General features: G+C 41.0%; 1 protein-coding gene across 1 annotated transcript in view; it reads right to left on the reverse strand.

Annotated features, from left to right (window-relative positions):
• Positions 1–595: 595 nt before the first annotated feature.
• LOC137376907 (otogelin-like) overlaps positions 596–20,807 on the reverse strand; it is a 392,329-nt gene continuing 372,117 nt past the window's right edge. The window contains exons 68-72 of the mRNA XM_068045865.1: positions 19,359–19,463; positions 17,663–17,782; positions 14,952–14,997; positions 11,855–11,934; positions 596–1,628 (exon numbers count right to left, since the gene is read on the reverse strand). Of these exons, the coding sequence (XP_067901966.1) occupies positions 1,428–1,628; positions 11,855–11,934; positions 14,952–14,997; positions 17,663–17,782; positions 19,359–19,463 (552 nt within the window). The 3' untranslated portion in view covers positions 596–1,427. The remainder of the gene's footprint in view (positions 1,629–11,854; positions 11,935–14,951; positions 14,998–17,662; positions 17,783–19,358; positions 19,464–20,807) is intronic.

The following is a 20,807-nucleotide window of genomic DNA, read 5'->3' on the forward strand; positions in this document are numbered from 1 at the left end:
ATTTTCAGCCACTAGAGAAGTTCCTGGAAAATACATTTAGTACCAGCAAGTGGTCTGCTTCAGTAGCAACTCTCTTTAATGTTATCAGGATCACTTCACAAAATATTATAATGGCATGCAAAGAGAGTAGCTTTGCACATCTCTCCAGGACAGCTCAGGTGATGTTTTGTAGTTAGAGAACATGACAGAAAATTCATAACATTATCACCATGGAAGTTTCAACCTCTGAGTGACAACATAAAATCATTTTCAAAATTATGAACAATTTTAAGAGAGTTAAAATAGATTTCTGCAATGGACATCAAATATACATTACAGAGCAAACTCTGCAATGCAGAACCACACATGCAGCCAATGCATATTGGAAAATCACAGACATGCTGATCATGATTGTCGCTCCACTCATTTTGCATCTTTATTTATATAAATAGCTGTCAGTGGAGTCCATAACTTTTAAAGAATAACATACTCTGCACATAACTGGAAAGCACCATACTTTATATATTAGAAAATAATCCCTCAAATTTAACAGAATAATTTGGGCTAAATATCAGATACACACAAATACGAAGAAAATTTGTTTTTATTTGTTTTAATGTTTAAAGTGCAAAGAAATATACAGCTGATTGTTTGAATTCTGTATCTATACCAAAAAACTACTTCAATAATTTTTCTGCTGCATTAATCCTCCTTAATCAAAATTTTAATTTATATATATTTTTGAAAGAATCATGAACACTAAAATATTTTGAGGTAAAAGGTCACAGTTACTGCCTAAACTCAAAGCTATCGGGAATAAAAGTAAAAAATTCAATATACTTTAATACGGCCATTGGTATGACTGGACAATAGTTCTGTACAAAACAGATTCCTTATGACATAGATGCCTGCACTTTCATTATAAAAAGGATTTTATTTAAAAAATATGGTTATGATTTGTAAAAGACTATTTTTGTAAAATATATTTGTGAGATGTTTGTGCTCATCTAGGTGAGGGATGTCAGTGCCAGAGAATAAAATACTTTCCATTTGGACACTTTCTGCCAACATCTACCACCTCAGGCCAGGTAGACTATTTTTTGTTCACTTGCAGTGAAACAAGTTTATAAAGTCAGAGACAACTCGAGGAATGGTAACCTGCACAAGACTCCAGTAGCTTGGATTTCTTTGGCAAACTTAAGCGAGTAAAAGATATAGCTTTCTTTTGTGTGTGCAGTCAATGAAATGTTCCAGGCAGTTATAAAGGGAACGGTGAAGGGGATGAAATAAAGAATCCTCAGAAAATGCAGTAAAACTAAAATTAAAACAGATGCCCAAGTATAGATTTGGATTAATTGGTGTAGTTTGCATATGGTAGCAAACAGCAGAAACATTTGTTTGAATTACAGGTGATACAGTTTATTTTTTTTCATTTTGCCCATCAGTCTCTAGGACCACTGGCAGGAACAATCTGTGGGTTCTTGGATGGAGTAATTGACCCAGGTAGAGTTGCTGCTACAGTAAAGCTGCACCGTGCGTTTCTGCAGCCCAATTTCCCTGCAGCACTTACAGAATCTGGCATGTGTGTTAATGCTGTAATTGTAAATACTGGCTGAAGGGCACTTTCCATCGCATGAGACTATATTGACCTGGAAAACAGAAGAAAACAGAATACTAATTTTATCCAATACAGACAAATGGTTTGTGATAATTTCTCCTCTCCCTTCCAATTTTTTCCATTTGCTGAAAATGTCTATTTGTGCTGAAATATGGATTCACATGAATCAGCCACCCTGGTACCTCATGAAGTGTACATTCTTCTTTCGTGATCCTTGTTGGTGTTTTAAATGTAGTCACACCATTTAACAGTGGAGTACAGATCTCTGGTTAGCTATCAAATGTTTACTCGCCCCACCCCCACCCCCACCCCAACTTCCTTAGCCTGGGAACATCAAAGCCAATTGCAGCTCCTCTTTACTATCCTAAAAGAGTTCAGCTAATATAGACCCATGATTGATCCTAAAATATGCATTGCCTTGCCTTGTCTCAGTTCCACAACTGGCCACTGCCCTGACCAGCTGAGCCACTATAATATTATAGTTAAAGGAGCACTGTCATCAGGGCAAAGCATCCTGCAAGATACGTTTCCAGGTTTGTAATCATGGTATACACAGCAATATCATTGTTGTGTAATCATTTCATTACATACCTTTGGAGCAAATGAGAAATGTTAAAATCTGGCATTAAGTCCCATCATAATAGGCATTTAAAACTTTCCATTTAAGTTTTAATATGTTCACAATCTTAAAAAGTGATAGAAAACATTTCCCAGCCAGTCATAGATATATTGACAAGTGATATCAGTATTATGGTCATTTCTCGAGTAAAGAATTTTGGCATGTAATACTCACCTAAAACATATATTCATAAACTTCGAGAAAGATATGAATTAAAAGCAATTTTATATTTGGTATTTTAAAAGACTGGGTATGTTAGTTGAGCCCACATTATTTTGCCACAGCAGTGGAATAATATAAATGTAAACAACAGATCAAGGACAGTAGACTGAGGCAAAATCTGCTTCATGAATCATACTGATTGATAGCTGGTGAGTTGATGAGTCTGATATCCAAATTGGGTAGGCAGAAAGGTTGCAGAACATCAAAAACCAGGCTGCTAGGCAGAGAACTGAAATTCCGGTGAATTCCCCACTGTTACCTCTGGAGTCCCTCATTGTTCTATCCTTGTCCCTCTTCCTTTCCTCATCTACATGCTGCCCTTGAACTTCAGCTGCAGAGGCGAGAAAAGGTACCATGTGTAGGTTAATGATACCCAGTTCTACTTTTTTGTCACCTCTTGAAACACTTTTATTCCCCCTGCATTGGTAGACTGCTTGTTTTGTATTCAATTTTGGATAAACCACAATATCCTTCAACTAAACACTGGGAAGACTGAACCTTTCATTGTCAGCTCCCATCACAAACTCCATCCCTTATCACCAATTCAAATTCCCTACCTGGCCACTGTTAGCAACTGCTAGACTGCTAGGAACCTCATCATCCTCTTCAATCCTGAACTGAGCATCTGTCCTCTCCATTCCAATGACTACCTCCACCACCAAAGCAATGCCTGCTTCCCTATCACAGCAACATCCATCACTTTATAACCTCACCCTGCCATGAATTCTCTGTTCCTGTTATTGTCGCGTCCTGTGCATTGAGTGCCCCCAACCGCGTTTGGTTGCACCACTGGTAACCATGTCTTCAGCTCCAAGGTCTCACACACTGGAGAAGTCGCTCCCTAAACCCGTCTGCCTCTCCACCTCCTTTTCCTCATTTAAGATGCTCCTTAAAACTGATCCCTCTGACCAAGGTTTTGGACACCCCTCCTAACATTGCCTTCTTTGTCTTAATGTCTATTTTTGATTACAATGTGAAGTACTTTGGGACATTTTTCTATATTCAAGCACTATATAAATGCTAATTATTATTGTTGAATGGGAAGAGGTAGACAGAGTGTCAGGCAGGTTAGAAGATGGAGAGTAACAAAGAAGTATGCCCTTATCCTACACCCCCAATATTTTAGGCAGGTCAGCACCTGTAGCTGACTTTACAACTTGATTTGAGATCTCAGAGTTTTATCAGCTCCTGTAAAACACCAATTGCTGATGTGTACTTGATTCACACAGCAAGCAATGATGTTTTACAGGTTTGGTAATCATTTCATGTTTGCTGTTTTAAATATGTTGCGATATATGTACTGATGGCATGTACTGCAACATCACCTTTGTGACTTGATAGACAGTAGCATCTTTTTTCCCCACTATATTCTGCAGCAATGTGGGACCCAAATACAACATTAAAAAAAGTTTTGCCAATGGCTTATGGGAACTATACATGACCATTTTGGACCCAACATCTATCGTATCAATTATGATTTTATTTATTTCCCCTGCAATTTTAATGTATTTTTCCTTGATACACCAAAATATAATTCCCTATTCAATAGTGTGGCCAGATTGCCTGCCCCTGTTGTTCATGGTGCTGATCGCCAGGATGTGCACAGGCTCTCAACTTTTCTCCACCACCATGGAGATGCCTGGTTTTTCTGTTGGTGACTTGGCTGTAACTACAAACTCATCAACCAATGTGCTGTGTGCACCGGTATATGTTAATCTGCAATGTTAGTTTCAATTGATTAGGTATGATAGCTATGTGGTGATCAGGAAATACGATGTGTATTAACAGACCATGTTCACAGCAACTTTTTTTTTTAAGCAAAGTTATAAATAAAATTCTAGAAATCATCAGGCAAATGTACAATTTAGAGTTCAAGGATCCCAAACTTATTGGTCCACTGAGTGAATCTGTGTGATTACAATTAATACCTTTAGTTATTTCTCTGTAGACAGCTCTGTTTTGATTTTGTTTTAGAATTTCTTTGGAGAATTTTGTGTTATTGAGAAGCATATCTTCCAAGATTTTGGAAAAGCTATAATATCTGCCAAAGAGTCAATATAATGAGCATGTTAAATTAGGTTGTTCCATTACAAAAATATCAGACAGGTTGTGTGTGCCATCATTGCAGCAAAGATGGAACCTGGCTGTTCTGACTAGTTTCCACTTTGGGATGAAAACAGTACCAAAACTCTCCCATTTTAAATCTCAAAACAAATCAATATCAATTTAAATATAATGCTGGATTTGGACAGTCAGGGATACTATTTATTATCCTATGTAATTTTAGATCGAACTGAGGCAATTATAGGCTCGTGGTAGCTGGCTTGGATGGCACTTTTTTTATTCATTCATGGGAGGTGGGCATCACTGGCTAGGCCAGCATTTATTGCTCATTCCTAATTGCCCTTGAGAAGGTGGTAGTGAGCCGCCTTCTTGAACCACTGCAGTCCTTGGGGTGTAGGTACACCCACAGTGCTGTTAGGGAGTTCCGGGATTTTGACCCAGCAACAGTGAAGGGACGGCAATATAATTCCAAGTCAGCATGGTGTGCTGCTTAGAGGGGAACTTGCAGGTGGTGGTGTTCCCATACATCTTTGATTCATCTTTGGCTTATGTACTTCAAAATCAAAATGGGACCATTTTATTTAATCATAAATAGTGTAACATTTATTATACACACACATGAATGCTTTCTAAAGACATAACCTAAGCCTATGTGTGATTTATCACTTTAATACATCATGAGTATCAATGAACTGAGCCAAATTGAAATTATTGGTTAGGATTTGTCTCTTTCTTACACACTGCCTAACTTTTTTTGATGCCAATGTTCAGAATTCTATTTGCATGCTTAGGAAACCAATTTTAGTCAGCATCGAATGACTATTTTACATTTGTTCTGAGTTAATTATTGAGCTAAATAATGCCAGTTTTTTCTTCCTTTTTGTCAAGTGTTCTGTCCACAGTAGCTTTGTTCAAATGTAAATGTATGCTTCCACAAAGATGATGTTTATTATTTATCAAAATGCAAGTTGCTGTTAGTTTGAATATAGATAAGCAATGGCAAATGTGTAAAGAAATAATTCATAATTTTCAATGAATATACATTCCTTTGAGGAATACAACCTCAATTGGAAAAGTGGTACAGAAGTTATGAGTGGTATTTGATTAAAAACAGCAGCTTACAATGTTGGCAAAAAAGAGTAGTAAGCAAGCCTCAGGATTGGGAGGGTTTTAAAAATCAATAAAGGATGACCAAGTAATTGATAAAAGGGGCAAAATAGCAAGCCAATAAACAAGAAATAAGCAAGCAATATAAAAACAGATTGTAAGAGCAAAAAAGGAGTGAAAGTAAATATGGCTGTATAAAATAAAAGCAAAATACTGCAAATGCTGGAAATCTGAAACAGCAACAGGAAATGCTGGAAATACTCTGATGAGGTTCTGATGAAGGGTCACTGACCTGAAATGTTAACTCTGCTTCTCTCTCCACAGATGCTGCCATGGCTGTACAAAACACGAGTTAGGCTACAGCTGGAGTACTGTGTACAGTTCTGGGGACCACACTATAGGAAGGATGTGATTGCACTGGAGAGGGTGCAGAGGAGATTCACCAGGATGTTGCCTGGGCTGGAGCATTTCAGCTATGAAGAGAGACTGGATAGAATAGGGTTGTTTTCCTTACAGCAGAGAAGACTGACAGAGGTATACTAAATTATGAGGGGCATAGATAGGGTAGATAGGAAGAAACTTTTTCCCTTAGCGGAGGTGTCAATAACCAGGGGGCATAGATTTAAGAAGGCAAGGGGCAGGAGGTTTAGAGGGGATTTGAGGAAAGTTTTTTTCACCTAGAGGGCGGTTGGAATCTGGAATACACTGCCTGAAGGGGTGGTAGAGGCAGGAACCCTCACAACATTTAAGAAGTATTTAGATGAGTACCTGAAACACCACAGCATACAAGGCTATGGGCCAAGTGCTGGAAAATGGGATCAGAATAGATAGGTGCTTGATGGCTGGCACAGACATGATGGGCCGAAGGGTCTGTTTCTGTGCTGTATAACTCGATGACTCTATGGGTCACTTAGATGCAGGGAGAGGAGAAATTATAATGGGGAATAAGGAAATGACAGAGACATTAAATAAATATTTTGTGTTTGTCTTCACAGTACAGGACACAAAGAACGTACTGGAAATTGTGGCAAGCCGAGGGGCTAACGAGAGTGAGAAACTTAAAGCAATTAACATTAGTAAAGAAAAAGTACTGAAACAATTAATGGGACTTTTTTTGAAATTCATTCATGGGATGTGGGCGTCACTGGCTATGCCAGCATTTATTGCCCATCTCTAATTGCCCTTGAGAAGGTGGTGGTGAGCTGCCTTCTTGAACCGCTGCAGTCCATTTGGGGTAGGTAGACCCACAGTGCTGTTAGGAAGGGAGTTCAAGGATTTTGACCCAGCGACAGTGAAGGAATGGCAATATAATTCCAAGTCAGGATGGTGTGTGACTTGGAGGGGAACTTGCAGGTGGTGGTGTTCCCATGTATTTGCTGCCCTTGTCCTTCTAGTTGGCAGAGGTCGCGGGTTTGGAAGGTGCTGTCTGAGGAGCCTTGGTGCATTGCTGCAGTGCATCTTGTAGATGGTACACACTGCTGCTACTGTGCGTCGGTGGTGGAGGGAGTGAATGTTTGTAGATGGTGTGCCTATCAAGCGGGCTGCTTTGTCCAGGATGGTGTCGAACTTCTTGAGTGTTGTTGGAGCTGCACCCATCCAGGCAAGTGGAGAGTATTCCATCACACTCCTGACTTGTGCCTTGTAGATGGTGGACAGGCTTTGGGGAGTCAGGAGGTGAGTTACTCGCCTCAGGATTCCTAGCCTCTGACCTGCTCTTGCAGCCACGGTATTTATATGGCTACTCCAGTTCAGTTTCTGGTCAGTGGTAGCCCCGAGGATGTTGATAGTGGGGGATTCAGCGATGGTAATGCTGTTGAATATCAAGGGGAGATGGTTAGATTCTGTCTTGTTGGAAATGGTCATTGCCTGGTACTTGTGTGGCGCGAATGTTACTTGCCACTTATCAGCCCAAGCCTGGATATTGTCCAGGTCTTGCTGCATTTCTGCACGGACTGCTTCAGTATCTGAAGAGTCACAAATGGTGCTGAACATTGTGCAATCATCAGCGAACATCCCCACTTCTGATCTTATGATTGAAGGAAGGTCATTGATGAAGCAGCTGAAGATGGTTGGGCCTAGGACACTACCCTGAGGAACTCCTGCAGTGATGTCCTGGAGCTCAGATGATTGACCTCCAACAACCACAACCATCTTCCTTTGCGTTAGGTATGACTCCAGCCAGCGGAGGGTTTTCCCCCTGATTCCCATTGACCTCAGTTTTGCTAGGGCTCCTTGATGCCATACTCGGTCAAATGCTGCCTTGATGTCAAGGGCAGTCACTCTCACCTCACCTCTTGAGTTCAGCTCTTTTGTCCATGTTTAAACCAAGGCTGTAATGAGGTCAGGAGCTGAGTGGCCCTGGCGGAACCCAAACTGAGCGTCACTGAGCAGGTTATTGCTAAGCAAGTGCCGCTTGATGGCACTGTTGATGACACCTTCCATCACTTTACTGATGATTGAGAGTAGGCTGATGAGGCGGTAATTGGCCGGGTTGGACTTGTCCTGCTTTTTGTGTACAGGACATACCTGGGCAATTTGCCACATTGCAGGGTAGATGCCAGTGTTGTAGCTGTACGGGAACAGCTTGGCTAGGGGCGCGGCAAGTTCTGGAGCACAGGTCTTCAGTACTATTGCAGGAATATTGTCAGGGCCCATAGCTTTTACAGTATCCAGTGCCTTCAGTCGTTTCTTGATATTACGCGGAGTGAATCGAATTGGCTGAAGTCTGGCATCTGTGATGCTGGGGACTTCAGGAGGAGGCCGTGATGGATCATCAACTCGGCACTTCTGGCTGAAGATTGTTACAAATGCTTCAGCCTTATCTTTCGCACTGATGTGCTGGGCTCCCCCATCATTGAGGATGGGGATATTTGTGGAGCCACCTCCTCCAGTTAGTTGTTTAATTGTCCACCACCATTCACGGCTGGATGTGGCAGGACTGCAGAGCTTAGATCTGATCCGTTGGTTATGGGATCGCTTAGCTCTGTCTATCGCATGCTGCTTATGCAGTTTGGCATGCAGGTAGTCCTGGGTTGTAGCTTCACCAAGTTGACACCTCATTTTGAGCTATGCCTGGTGCTTCTCCTGGCATGCCCTCCTGCACTCTTCATTGAACCAGGGTTGGTCTCCTGGCTTGATGGTAATGGTAGAGTGGGGGATATGCCGGGCCATGAGGTTACAGATTGTGGATGAGTACAATTCTGCTGCTGCTGATGGCTCACAGCACCTCATGGATGCCCAGTTTTGCATTGCTAGATCTGTTCGAAATCTATCCCATTTAGCACGGTGATAGTGCCACACAACACGATGGACGGTATCCTCAATGTGAAGGCAGGACTTCGTCTCCACAAGTACTGTGCGGTGGTCACACCTACCAATACTGTTATGGACAGAAGCATCTGCGGCAGGCAGATTGGTGAGGATGAGGTCAAGTATGTTTTTCCCTCATGTTGGTTCCCCCACCACCTGCCGCAGACCCAGTCTAGCAGCTATGCCCTTTGGGACTCAGCCAGCTCGGTCAGTAGTGGTGCCACTCTCGGTGATGGACATTGAAGTCCCCCACCCAGAGTTCATTTTGTGCCCTTGCCACCCTCAGTGCTTCCTCCAAGTGGCATTCAATATGGAGGAGTACTGAGTCATCAGCTGAGGGAGGGTGGTAGATGGGAATCAGTAGGAGGTTACCTTGCCCATGAGACTTCATGGGGTCCGGAGTCGATGTTGAGGACTCCCAGGGCAACTCCCTCCCTACTGTATACCACTGTGCCACCACCTCTCGTGGGTCTGTCCTGCCGGTGGGACAGGACATACCTGGGGATGGTGATGGCAGTGTCTGGGACATTGTCTGTAAGGTATGATTCCGTGAGTATGACTATGTCAGACTGTTGCTTGACTAGTCTGTGGGACAGCTCTCCCAACTTTGGCACAAGCCCCTAGATGTTAGTAAGGAGGACTTTGCAGGGTCGACAGGGCTGGGTTTGCCGTTGTCGTTTCCGGTGCCTCGGTCGATGCCATTGGTCCGTCCGGTTTCATTCCTTTTTATAGACTTTGTAGCGGTTAGATACAACTGACTGGCTTGCTAGGCCATTTCAGAGGGCATGTGAGAGCACATTGCTGTAGGTCTGGAGTCACATGTAGGCCAGACCAGGTAAGGACAGCAGATTTCCTTCCCTCAAGGACATTAGTGAACCAGATGGGTTTTTACAACAATCGACAATGGTTTCATGTCATCATTAGCCATCATTAGACTAGCTTTTAATTCCAGATTTATTAATTAAATTCAAATTCCACCTTCTGCTGTGGTGGGATTCGAACCCATGTCCCCAGAGAAATACACTGGGCCTCTGGGTTACTAGTCCAGTGATAATACCACTACGCCACTGCCTACCCCATACTAAAAGATGACATCTCCTGGACCTGATGGCCTATTCCCTAAGATTTAAAAAGAGGTGGCTGCAGAGATAATGGATGCATTGGTTTTGATCCTCCAGAATTCCCTAAAGTTGAGAGGTTAGTGCTCGCCATGGATTGAAAGATAGCAAATGTAACCCTGCTGTTTAAGAAAGGTGGCATAGAGAAACCAGGGGACTATAGAGCAGTCGCCTTCTATCAGTAGGAAAGAAAATTCTAGAATCTATTAATGATGTAGTAAATTACAATATGATTAGGCAGAGTCAACACCGTTTTATGAAAGGGAAATCATGTTTGACAAAGTTATTAGAGTTTTTTTTTTAAGGGTTTCACTAACGGGGGATAATCACTGGATGTAGTACATTTGTATTTTTAGGAGACATTTAGATGCCATACAGGAGGTTGTTACACAAGTTTAGGGCTCATGGGATGGGGGTAACAAATTAGTATAGATTGACAGAAGACAGAAAAGTAATAAACGAGTCATTTAGAGGATGGCAGGGTGTAACTAGTGGAGTGCTGCTGGGGCCACAGCTATTTATAATCTATATCAATGATTTAGATGAGGGGATTGAGTGCAATATGTCATAGTTTGCTTATGATGCAAAGCTAGGTGGGAAAACAAGTTTTGAGGAAGATGCAAAGAGGTTACACAGGGATTTATACTGGTCAAGTATTTGGGCAAGAAGGTGGCAGATGGAGTATAATATGGGGGAAGTGTGAAATTATCCACTTTTGATAGGAAGGATGGGAAAGCAGCATTTCTTTTTAGAAGGTAAGAGACCAGTAAATGTTGATTTTCAGACAGATTTGGGGGTCCTTGTATCTGAATCACAGAAAGTTAACATGCAGGTGCAGCAACCAATTTGGATGGCAAATTGTATGATATACTTGAAACCCATTGCAATGAAGTCTAAGAATAAGCAAGTCTTTCTGCAATTATATCAGGATTTATAAGCCCACACTTGAAGTGTTATGTACAATTTTGGTCTTCTTACCTAAGGAAGGAAACACTTGCCTTGGAGGGGGTTCAACAAATATTCATTAGGTTGACTCCTTGGATGAAATGGCTGTCCTATGAGGAGAGATTGAGTAGAACGGACCTAGACTATCTGGAGTTTAGAAGAATGAGAGATGATCTCACGGAAGCATATAAAATTCTTAGAGGTTTTGACAGAGTAGACGCTGAAAGGATAGGTTGGGAAGGTGGAGTCAATGTAAAAGTTCAGCCATGATCTTATTGAATGGTGAAGCAGGCTCGATGAGCTCTATGGCCTACTCATGTTCTTATTATGAGTGTGTTAATTTCCTGAAGCACCCATTGCCATTGAATCCACTCTTTACGCTGCATGTTAATTTGACTTGATGCTCACATTAAGTTGTTGCAAATCATGCACTATAACTGGGCTTTTACAGTCATCAAAGAAAAGTAGATATCCCTCCCATAGCTTTGGCAAAGGACTTTGTACAGACCCATTTTATACCACATAGTAACACCTACTTCCTTATATGGTTGGTTAATGTATTACCTTGGTTTTGAAATGGTAAACAATTGGGGAGCAGCTCCTAGAGCTGCTTGGTTCAAGATTAGCAAGTATAACTGCACAAAAAGGATTTTCTATACTTTGTTTTTCAGAACATCCATCCACATCTCTGGGACTTTATACTTTGGAAATGTACAGATTATCCCAAATTTTAGTGGAATCCCACAGTGCCTGCCTTTTATCAAGTGTATGTTAAACTGCAGAGTGAGGATAACAGGAAAATTGTATTTAGTCGGGAGGAGAATTGGCTGAGGTACGAGAAGCATGTTGTCTTTCATTTCATTTGTTACTTACAGGTCTGTTACTTCTGCAATCATTCTTTCGTATGGTCATTCTCACAACCACCTTCTGACATGACTTCACATCTTCTTTACCTGTATAACATCATTAACACAGAACCATTTCAGAGTGTATTTTAAAACCTTCCAGTTTGAGGTAAAGAGAGTTCAGTTTTTTAAAAGATTTAATACTTTTAATAATTCTCCTTTCTGTTAAACCATAAAATTGTTTGGATCTTTTATGTATGGTTGCAATTAAATACTTGATTAGCAGTTCATATCATTCATTCAATGCTAGTGGAAGTTCATTAATGCTTTCTTTCAAACAATTTAAAGCAGCAGTTTAAATCCTGATCATAGGACTATCATTTTCATTGCACTATTTACTTTGCTGAAGGATTATGTTATTTGTGTTTGCCAACACTGGACAACAAATGATATCCTCAGGAACCGATACTGGCGTCCCAAGTTTTCATTCCATATTTAATTATCTGGATTTGGGAACAGAAGGAAATATCTCTAATTTTGCAGATGATATTAAACTAGGAGGTATAGTGAATTATGAAAAAGACAAGATAATTGCAAAAAAGCATGGGTTCAGTGGGTGTGTGAATAGAAAATGCAGTTCAATATAATGAAAAGTAGTAAATCATGGATGTAAGCATGAGAGATGGGCATACAGTCAAAATGTTGAAGCACCAATGTTGGCCTGGTGGTGGGGGGGGGGGGGGGCACTATATGAACAAAGGGGTTCAAGGGTCATGAATGTATATTATTAAAATCTAGCTCACAGGTATAAGGAGGGAGCAAAAAGGCTAATGGTATGCTAGACTTTTCCACAGGAGTATAGAATATAAATGTTTGGAAATAATACTGTAAATATACAGAGTGCTAGGTAGAACAAATAATTTTGCTTTCAGTTTCAGGAAAGACCAAAATGTCAGTCTTGGAGCGAGTTTACTCATGATTCACGAGGATGATATCAGTTAGGTTTTTGTAAAATCATATTTCCTGGAGATTAGGAGGTTGTCTGACAAATTAATGAAATAATGAAGGAATTTAACAAGAATGGAGATCCAGAACATGATCTTAAAATTAGAACTACAGTGGGTAAAAGCAAATCTTGGAAATAATTTCTTCACAGAAATGTTACAAGAATGTACTGTTCTAGAAGGCAATGGATGCAGAATCAATTATTTTTTTTAAAAAGAGATAGTTAGTTGCTATTTGAGAGTATGAAGGGACATGAAGAAAGGGTAGGAAATTAGGATTGAAGAGATGAGGTCTGCCATGTCTAACAAAGTGGTGCAGCAAACTCATTAGAGTGGCTGGTCTGCTCCTGTTTTACGTTCCTACACAGTGTTTATCTATCACCTACGAAAACCTAGAAAGATTACATGAGGGCATGTGATGCAACCAGCAAGCCAAAATACCACAATGAGAATTTTCTGCTCGACCTCAGGGCTTTCTGAAAGTTACCTAGATATTGGGCAGGTAAAGGCACACTCTGGTTCATGGAGAGTGGCAACTTACTTCTGGTGCTGATTTGAGATGCTGAACCCCTAAAAAAATCTGGAGTAAAACTGATGAATGTGAGAGAGTGTTATTTTGAACATTATCAAGAATGTTGTAATGAGCACTGTTGCTGGTGTAATGTGGTGGGCAAGTCCAAGAAAATGTGGAGCTGTCCAAGACTATGTTGAGTGTCAGTGAACACAGGTATAGGATTTTGTTTGGATATGATGAACAGTAGATTGGGTTCAGCTTTAGCACATCAGAGGCAGTTGCAACTGGTTATCTGCCTACAAATTAAGATGAGCAAACTAGGAAATAGAACAATATTAAGTTGGAAATCAGACAGCAAGAATATAGCAGACAATTGAAAGTGTGGATAATAGGAACACGGATAAGCTGTTACAGTAGTTAAGAAGTGGGTCAATTTGTTAAGTTACTCATGGTATCGTGTGTCCTATGGTAGTTCATTGATATTTAATTGCATTTTGAAAAGGAATACTGTTATTGCTTATCAGGGCTCTGTCATTACTGTTCTGTATATCTCTTCTCCTAACAACATTTTCTTATAGGAACTTCATCATTGGTAACAAAATTTGGAATATTTTATTTTTTGTCTCCATTGAGGTTTGGTAATTTCTTAAAATAAGATTTCAGAATGTTATGAGACAACGTGCTGTGTTGAGAACATAATCAAACTGAGATAGGAAGCTGCATACAGAAAGAGATTTAGTACTTGTGCATGTGTATAAAAGTGCTTGTAAAACATAGTTCAAAAAGTAAAATTGACTAAGAAATGTAAATGATTTCACTATGATGCTGTCACATGCAAATGACGAGTATTGTTGACATGTAGTGTGCTTGTACATTTGTAGATAAAAGCTTGCCACGAAAATCGTTACTCCTTAAGTTTCTTTTGGTAGGATGTTATTGTTGTCCAACTGCTTGCATTCCAAAACTTGACAGGAAAAAATTATCCTCAAAAAATATTAGTGCATCATATAGAGGAAAGAATGATTTGATATCCATATGAAGTTAGATTGAATTGAGGTTTTAATTTTGAATGTAAAGGCATATAATATATAAATATATCTGTTTATATTGGGTTTGTAAGACTGGGTTGTCATTCACAAATGAAGATATAGGGATAGCTTTTCAACTTGCCACCCAGGCTTAAAACCAGCATTGAGGATCAGCCACCGGTTTGAAATGAAAATTGGACTGGTTCTCTAATGGGTGGCCTATCCTCAAAGCCAGATATACACCCCATGCGACATGTTGAAAATCCTCCCCATGGTATGATGATGTTGATGGTCCATCTTCTGTGTTAAAAAGTAATGACTTGTCATGGTGAAGTGCAGTATCATCATAAATAAATAAAAAAACTATTCCCAAACACACTGCAAACAGATTGTAAACATTCCAATTATAAACACTGAACAGTTATACCTTAAAATGGCAATGCTGAGCGTCAGGACTTATTGATTTCATGAACGCCAACATTTTCTGTGTACTTTTGATCTTTTTGTTACAAATAACTTTAATTTGTTGCTGACAAGTATTTGATTCAAATGAGAAGTCCCAGTTAAATGTGTACTCACAGCTTTTACAGCAGCCATCCATGTATGTGATCACTGATCCTCCAATCTGAGGAAGAAAAGCTTCAGTTATTACCAATGATAGCAAAAGCACTTTGTGCACATTGAAATCAAATCCAAATGTTTATGTGCCAGGAGAAAGAATTTCAATGAATCTAAAATATCTGTGGATCCTTGAGGTTTAAAAGGGTGCATTAAAAAAAGCTACTTAAAGTAGGTTGATGAAAAGTAATTGCAGTACTATTAGAATTATGCACCTGCAACTCCAGGCTTTTGAGTTTAGTTACTAAACTAGAATGCCCAAGCTTTTATCTTTGTGGGCCACATACATGTATATCATGGAGTCAGGGCCATAATTTAAAATTTCAATTCATACTTCTATTGATTTCCATAAATCTTAGTTGAGAAGACATGAGATACTTGACTTTATAAGTAGAAGCATTGAATACAAAACAGGGATGTCATGCTATATCTTTACAAATCTCTGGCCTCAACTGAAGTATTGTGTACAATTCTGAGCACCACACTTTAGGCAGGATATCAAGGCCTTGGAGAAGATAGTCAGGAGTTTCACCAGGATGCAACCAGGGATGAAGGAGTTCAGTTATGTGGAGAGATTGGAGAAGTTGGAACAGCTCTTCTTAAAGCAGAGAAGGTTAAGGGGAGACCTAATGGAGGTATTCTAAATTATGAGGCATTGTGATAGTTTCTCCTTGTTGTGTGATGGTCCTTAAGAGTAATGTACCTTTAAGCTCTTAGTATGCTAATAAGCCATGTGCCAGGACATAGTCATGTGACTGCATGCCAGTCCCACTCTGCTACTGTACCAAGAGGCAAGTCTTGTAAATAATTAGCTCAGTACTGTATATAGTTGTTAGCTGTTAATAAATGTGTTTTGAGATCTTCAATCAACCTGAACTTCACGCATCTCATAGCTTCTCATTTCACTCCTTACTTGCTCTATTTACTCTGTGGAGCTGTAACCAGAGGTCATAGATTTAAAATAATTGGCAAAAGAACTAGAGGGGAAATGAGAAATTTCTTCACATTGTTAAGACCTTGAACTCACTACTTTAAAGGGTGGTGGAACCAGGTTCCATAGGAGCTTTTAAAATGCAATTGGACATTTACTAGAAGTTCAGTCATTTGCAGGGTTATAGGAAAAAATCTGGGGTGTGGGACTAAATTGCATGCCTTTAACAAAGAGCTAGCACATGTGTGATGGGTCGAATGCTTTCTTCTGTGTTGTAAGATTTTATGATTCTATTCTATGATTTTGGATTTATCCACGAATGAGACCTTGGGCCAGATTTTATTCTGGTGAAGTGGGTCCCGGCAGTGGACCAGAAGGTGGGGGGGGGGGGGGGGGAGACTCCAGCTCGGCCCTCTGTCGGACCCCGGTGTGATTCCATGGTGGGCACCCAACTAACTACCGACAGTCGGGGACACCATCCCTTTAAGGGATGGGCTCCCGCTTCCAGCGCTGCTGGCCAATCAGAAGGTCAGCAGCTCTGCAGTACCAGCAGTGCCACTGGGAACAGTGGCCACTGCCAGTACTGTAGGAGGCCCAGCAGAGGGAAATGGGGTCGGAGTCACCAGAGCCATTCAGGCAGGCCCCGGTGACAGGGTGAGAGGGTGTCAGTGACGGTTGGGGGTGTCTTCCCAGGGTGGGGGTGCAGCTATCACTGCTGGTGGGGGAGGTGGGAGGGGGGGCGACTCTCCAAAGGCCCTAGATTGCTCCCAAAAGAGGGACCCAACCCCCCGACCCTGCTAGGCAGCTGCCAGGCTTTAACTGGCGGTGTCTCCATGTGAATCCCAATGCCTTCTGTTAAATTAAGGTGGAGGTGAGAAGAGGTCCTTCAGTGGCCATTAATTGGCCACTTAAGGGCCTCAGTTGACCTGCGGTAGGAAGGCCATCCTGAGCCTTCCCCACCCCAGACTAAAGTTGAAGGCATCAGGAAGGCGACGGGCACTCCAGCCCCTGCCTTCCCATGCATTTTTATGGGCCCCCCAACCTCTGTTGCCGTCCCTCAGGGACCCATAAAATTCAGCCCCGCAATGTTAGAAACAGTACTACCCAAACCACAAAGTTTTTCCCTGCTTTTTCTTGGTTTCTGCATGTGATGCATTATTTGGTGGCCAAAATGGATGCCAGATGAGCATCTCGTCTCCATTTGAGACCTGCCATTGCCAGCTTGGCTAAAATCAAAGTGTGTAGGAATCATAGATAGCAAACTTACTTGCCACCTCTGTGAATTTGCCTATTGGTGGTCTAACGAGTTGTGTCAACACACCATTTCTACAAAATAATTCTTAAAACAACATGCAGTGATGATGGTGCTTTAGTGGCATCCTATGCCTTGGAGTAGCAGATAGCAGACCCAGATTCATAATTAGTAGCCGATTTCTGCCAGGCTATAATATATTAAAAAGTACAAATATCTACCTTTGACAGTCATTTACCCAGAGTGATGTCAAGAAATTCTTACGACATGAATAAAGCATAAGCAGAGACACAAGAATTTGCCTTCACTTGCACTGTGGCAACTTTATTTAAAGGGATAGATTCATCCAATTTGAAAATGTCCTAAAATGACTTTATTTGGATATGTAATGTTATTTTCATCCCAATGGTGTGCTTCTTAGTGTAAAATGATCTGTAATAAATCCTCATTAAAACCACATCAGAGCATGTTGATATGTGACACACTGACCTTTAAGCATGCAGTTTCATTGAAAGGAGGACAGCTAATATTTGAGGTGATCAAGACAGGTCCTGAAACTGTGTCTGTGCAATCATGCCTGACACAATTGGACATCCAAGATGTTCCAGGCTATTCGAAGAAGAAAAAAAAATGAAATGGGATAAAATATTATTTTTATAAGGATTGTTTATAACAACAGCATAAACTTTCTTGGCTAATTTGTTTCCCCTAAAACTGAGTGAAAGAAAGAGAAAATATCAGGTTGTAAATCAGGATGACATGAGGGTTTTAGCTTACTATGTACATTTTTGGATTTTTTGATGAAATTTTCATAAGTATATTTTTAGAAGCAATGCATCTTCACATAAGGAATACCTCCTCAAAGTTTTCTGCACTCTGGAACTGTAAGGCATTAGTTAAACTGTTCTACTTCATGAGATAAGTGGAAGCAAAGTATTCTCAATGTAAAAGTTAGTTATTCCATGTGCTATCATAAAATATCTACAAACTGTCCAAGACTGCAATAATGGGTGCCACAGGAATGGAACAAACCTGGGCCCAGCACATATTCCAGGGACCTCAGAGAGTGTCTTTTAAGGCCAGAAAATGGATCAATAATTTATAAAAGTTACACATAATGATGCCCATTGAGAAACAGTACTAAAATGAAAGATAAAATATTATAAAAAATTTTTGCCAGAGGCAGGTCTTCTCTGATGGCTCAATATATACCGAGCAAAAGGTCTCACATCCAGTCCCTTGTCTGGTAAGTTACTTGACCTCAGCTTGTCAGCAGTTGAAGCACTACAATTAACTTCAGCAATCCTAGATAAGCGAGAAAATCATCTTCTCATGAGGGTGTTAACTTTTCTCAGTACATTTCCATGACAAATCCCTAGTATCTCAGTATATATGATTATTTATTTTGAGCCTTGACAAGTTAACAGGTTATTTGACCTCTGGTAACATAAGCCCAACCCTGTCTTCACCTGATGTCCACACAGATGCATTTCCAGCAGGGGTCACTGGATAATGATCAGGAGTGAGGCTGCAAGCAGATGTTCTTTTTCTTAACCTAGTGATACTAAGGCAAATAGTCATGCTCCTACCATCATTCCCATTGAAATCATCTAAATCAGTATGGACAGGGATTGAACCTGAGACCTTCTTGAAAAATAACCAAGTTATCCAAAGCTGAAAATACATTTCACTGTGATTTTATCATTCTTTATTCAAACATCAAATTGCAAGTTATGTATTAATGTGGAATCGTAGAGCAATAAATTTGGTGATAAGATGTAATGGGTCCAATGTGTGTTGCAGTGTCCGGTGTATTTTCCAATCTCAGACTTGTTTTGTTGGAAAACATTGTACATTTTACAGATGTACATGCAACAAACAGCTCAGTTATATAGTATGAAATCCAGGTCCTGGCCCAAATATCAGATAGGCAATGTAACGCAAATGTCTAATGTAACATTATTTCAGACTTAACCTCTTTCATAAACAAAATAGTTAAATATAACAGATGCTGGTAATAAAGACAGAAAGAGATGGAAATATTTAGCAAGCCAGGCAACATCTGTGGAGACACAGAAGTCAACGTTTCAGGACCTAAACCCTTCCTCAGCATTGACAATCTTGCGGAAAGATCGGAGACCAGAAATGTTGACTTCTGTATTCATTTCAATCTTGTTTTGTGTACCTTATGCATGGTTGTAGTTTCATTCTCCAAGTTATCGAGACATGATACATTCTTGCAAAGACCACAACAAGTTGTCAGGTCAGTCGGAGGAATATAGACCTGGTTCTGTTGAATTATTTGATGGCAAATGTTAATATGTTTCATATATAGTATGCTGATAAATCACATTAAGTACAATTACTTATCTTTAAACTGTGTAAAGTTACCTACATATATTTTATCAAAATGTTAAGAGATTATGAGATTTGACTGAGCAATCTTTATTCTTGTATTTTTCTCAAGTTTACAAAGATAGCAGCACCAATACTGGTTTGCTAAAAATATTTGTCTTCCTCATTTCTCTACCAACTTTTCCACTCCTCTTTTCTTAAAGGCATTGGTTCCTAGTTGAGTGTGGTTCTACAAATACCTGGAAAGCTCTAGTACATTGCCAAAATAATCTATGGCCTGAATTTTTCATTGGACGGGAGGCTCCGTCCACCAGCCGAAAAGTCAGTGGCAAGCACGCCTCCGCCAAGCTTGGGGATTTTTCACTCCCCAGGCCTTTAATTGGTCTTGGCTGGGACTTCCACTTCCTCGAGGCAGCAAGTCCCGCCTAATAGAGCTGCCGGTCAATGAGCGAGCCAGCAGCTCTTAGTCCCAGTGGCATCACCAGGAGGTGTGGCCACTGCTGGGACTACACCCAGTGATCACAAGAAGACGGAGGACAGCCCCGGAAAAAAGGTAAGGTTTTAGGGCCTCGCCAGGGACAATCGCTCGGGACCCGGCGAGGCAATGGGGGTTAGCTAGGGAGGCGGGAGGGGGGGTTTTTGTGCATTGGGGGCAGTTAGGGCTCCGGGGACAGCCCTCTGCAGGGTACATGGTGCACAATCAGGAGGGCCCTCCCCCAGCCTACAAGAAGGCCACCTGGTTTCACCAGGCAGGCTTTTTGAGGTCTCAGCCGCCCGCCAGCCATGGGTAAAATACCCACAGCGGTGGGCAGAGGCCCTTAAGTGCCAGTTAATTGATTGGCCTGGGGCAGGCGGGTCATTTCCCGCTGCTGCCGCCCCGCATAAAATTGCAACAGGGCAGGAATGCCCCCCCCACCACCACCCCCCCCCGCCTTCCACTGAATTTTACGCTCCCCCCGCTGCCACCCACCCCCCACGCTACCCCCCCCCCCCTCCAACCCCACTTGTTTGGGGGATGTAAAATTCCAGCCTATCTTTAACAGGGGTGGCCAGATTCTGAATATGTACAATTTGAACATAGGGAGTATTGCACATGATGCTTGATCCTATATCCTCACATAATATACACAGATGTGTACATTCAGCAGGGATTGCTAGATAGAAATCAGAAGTAGATGCTTTTGCTGAATTTTCCTCTTTAACCCAGGAGCACTGAGGCCAATTGTAGCACCCCTATTGTCACATCACGTTATAAAATTTGCAATCTTTTTGATCTGTT

The sequence above is a fragment of the Heterodontus francisci genome, chromosome 14 (assembly GCF_036365525.1).
Source record: "Heterodontus francisci isolate sHetFra1 chromosome 14, sHetFra1.hap1, whole genome shotgun sequence".
Classification (NCBI taxonomy): Eukaryota; Metazoa; Chordata; class Chondrichthyes; order Heterodontiformes; family Heterodontidae; genus Heterodontus; species Heterodontus francisci.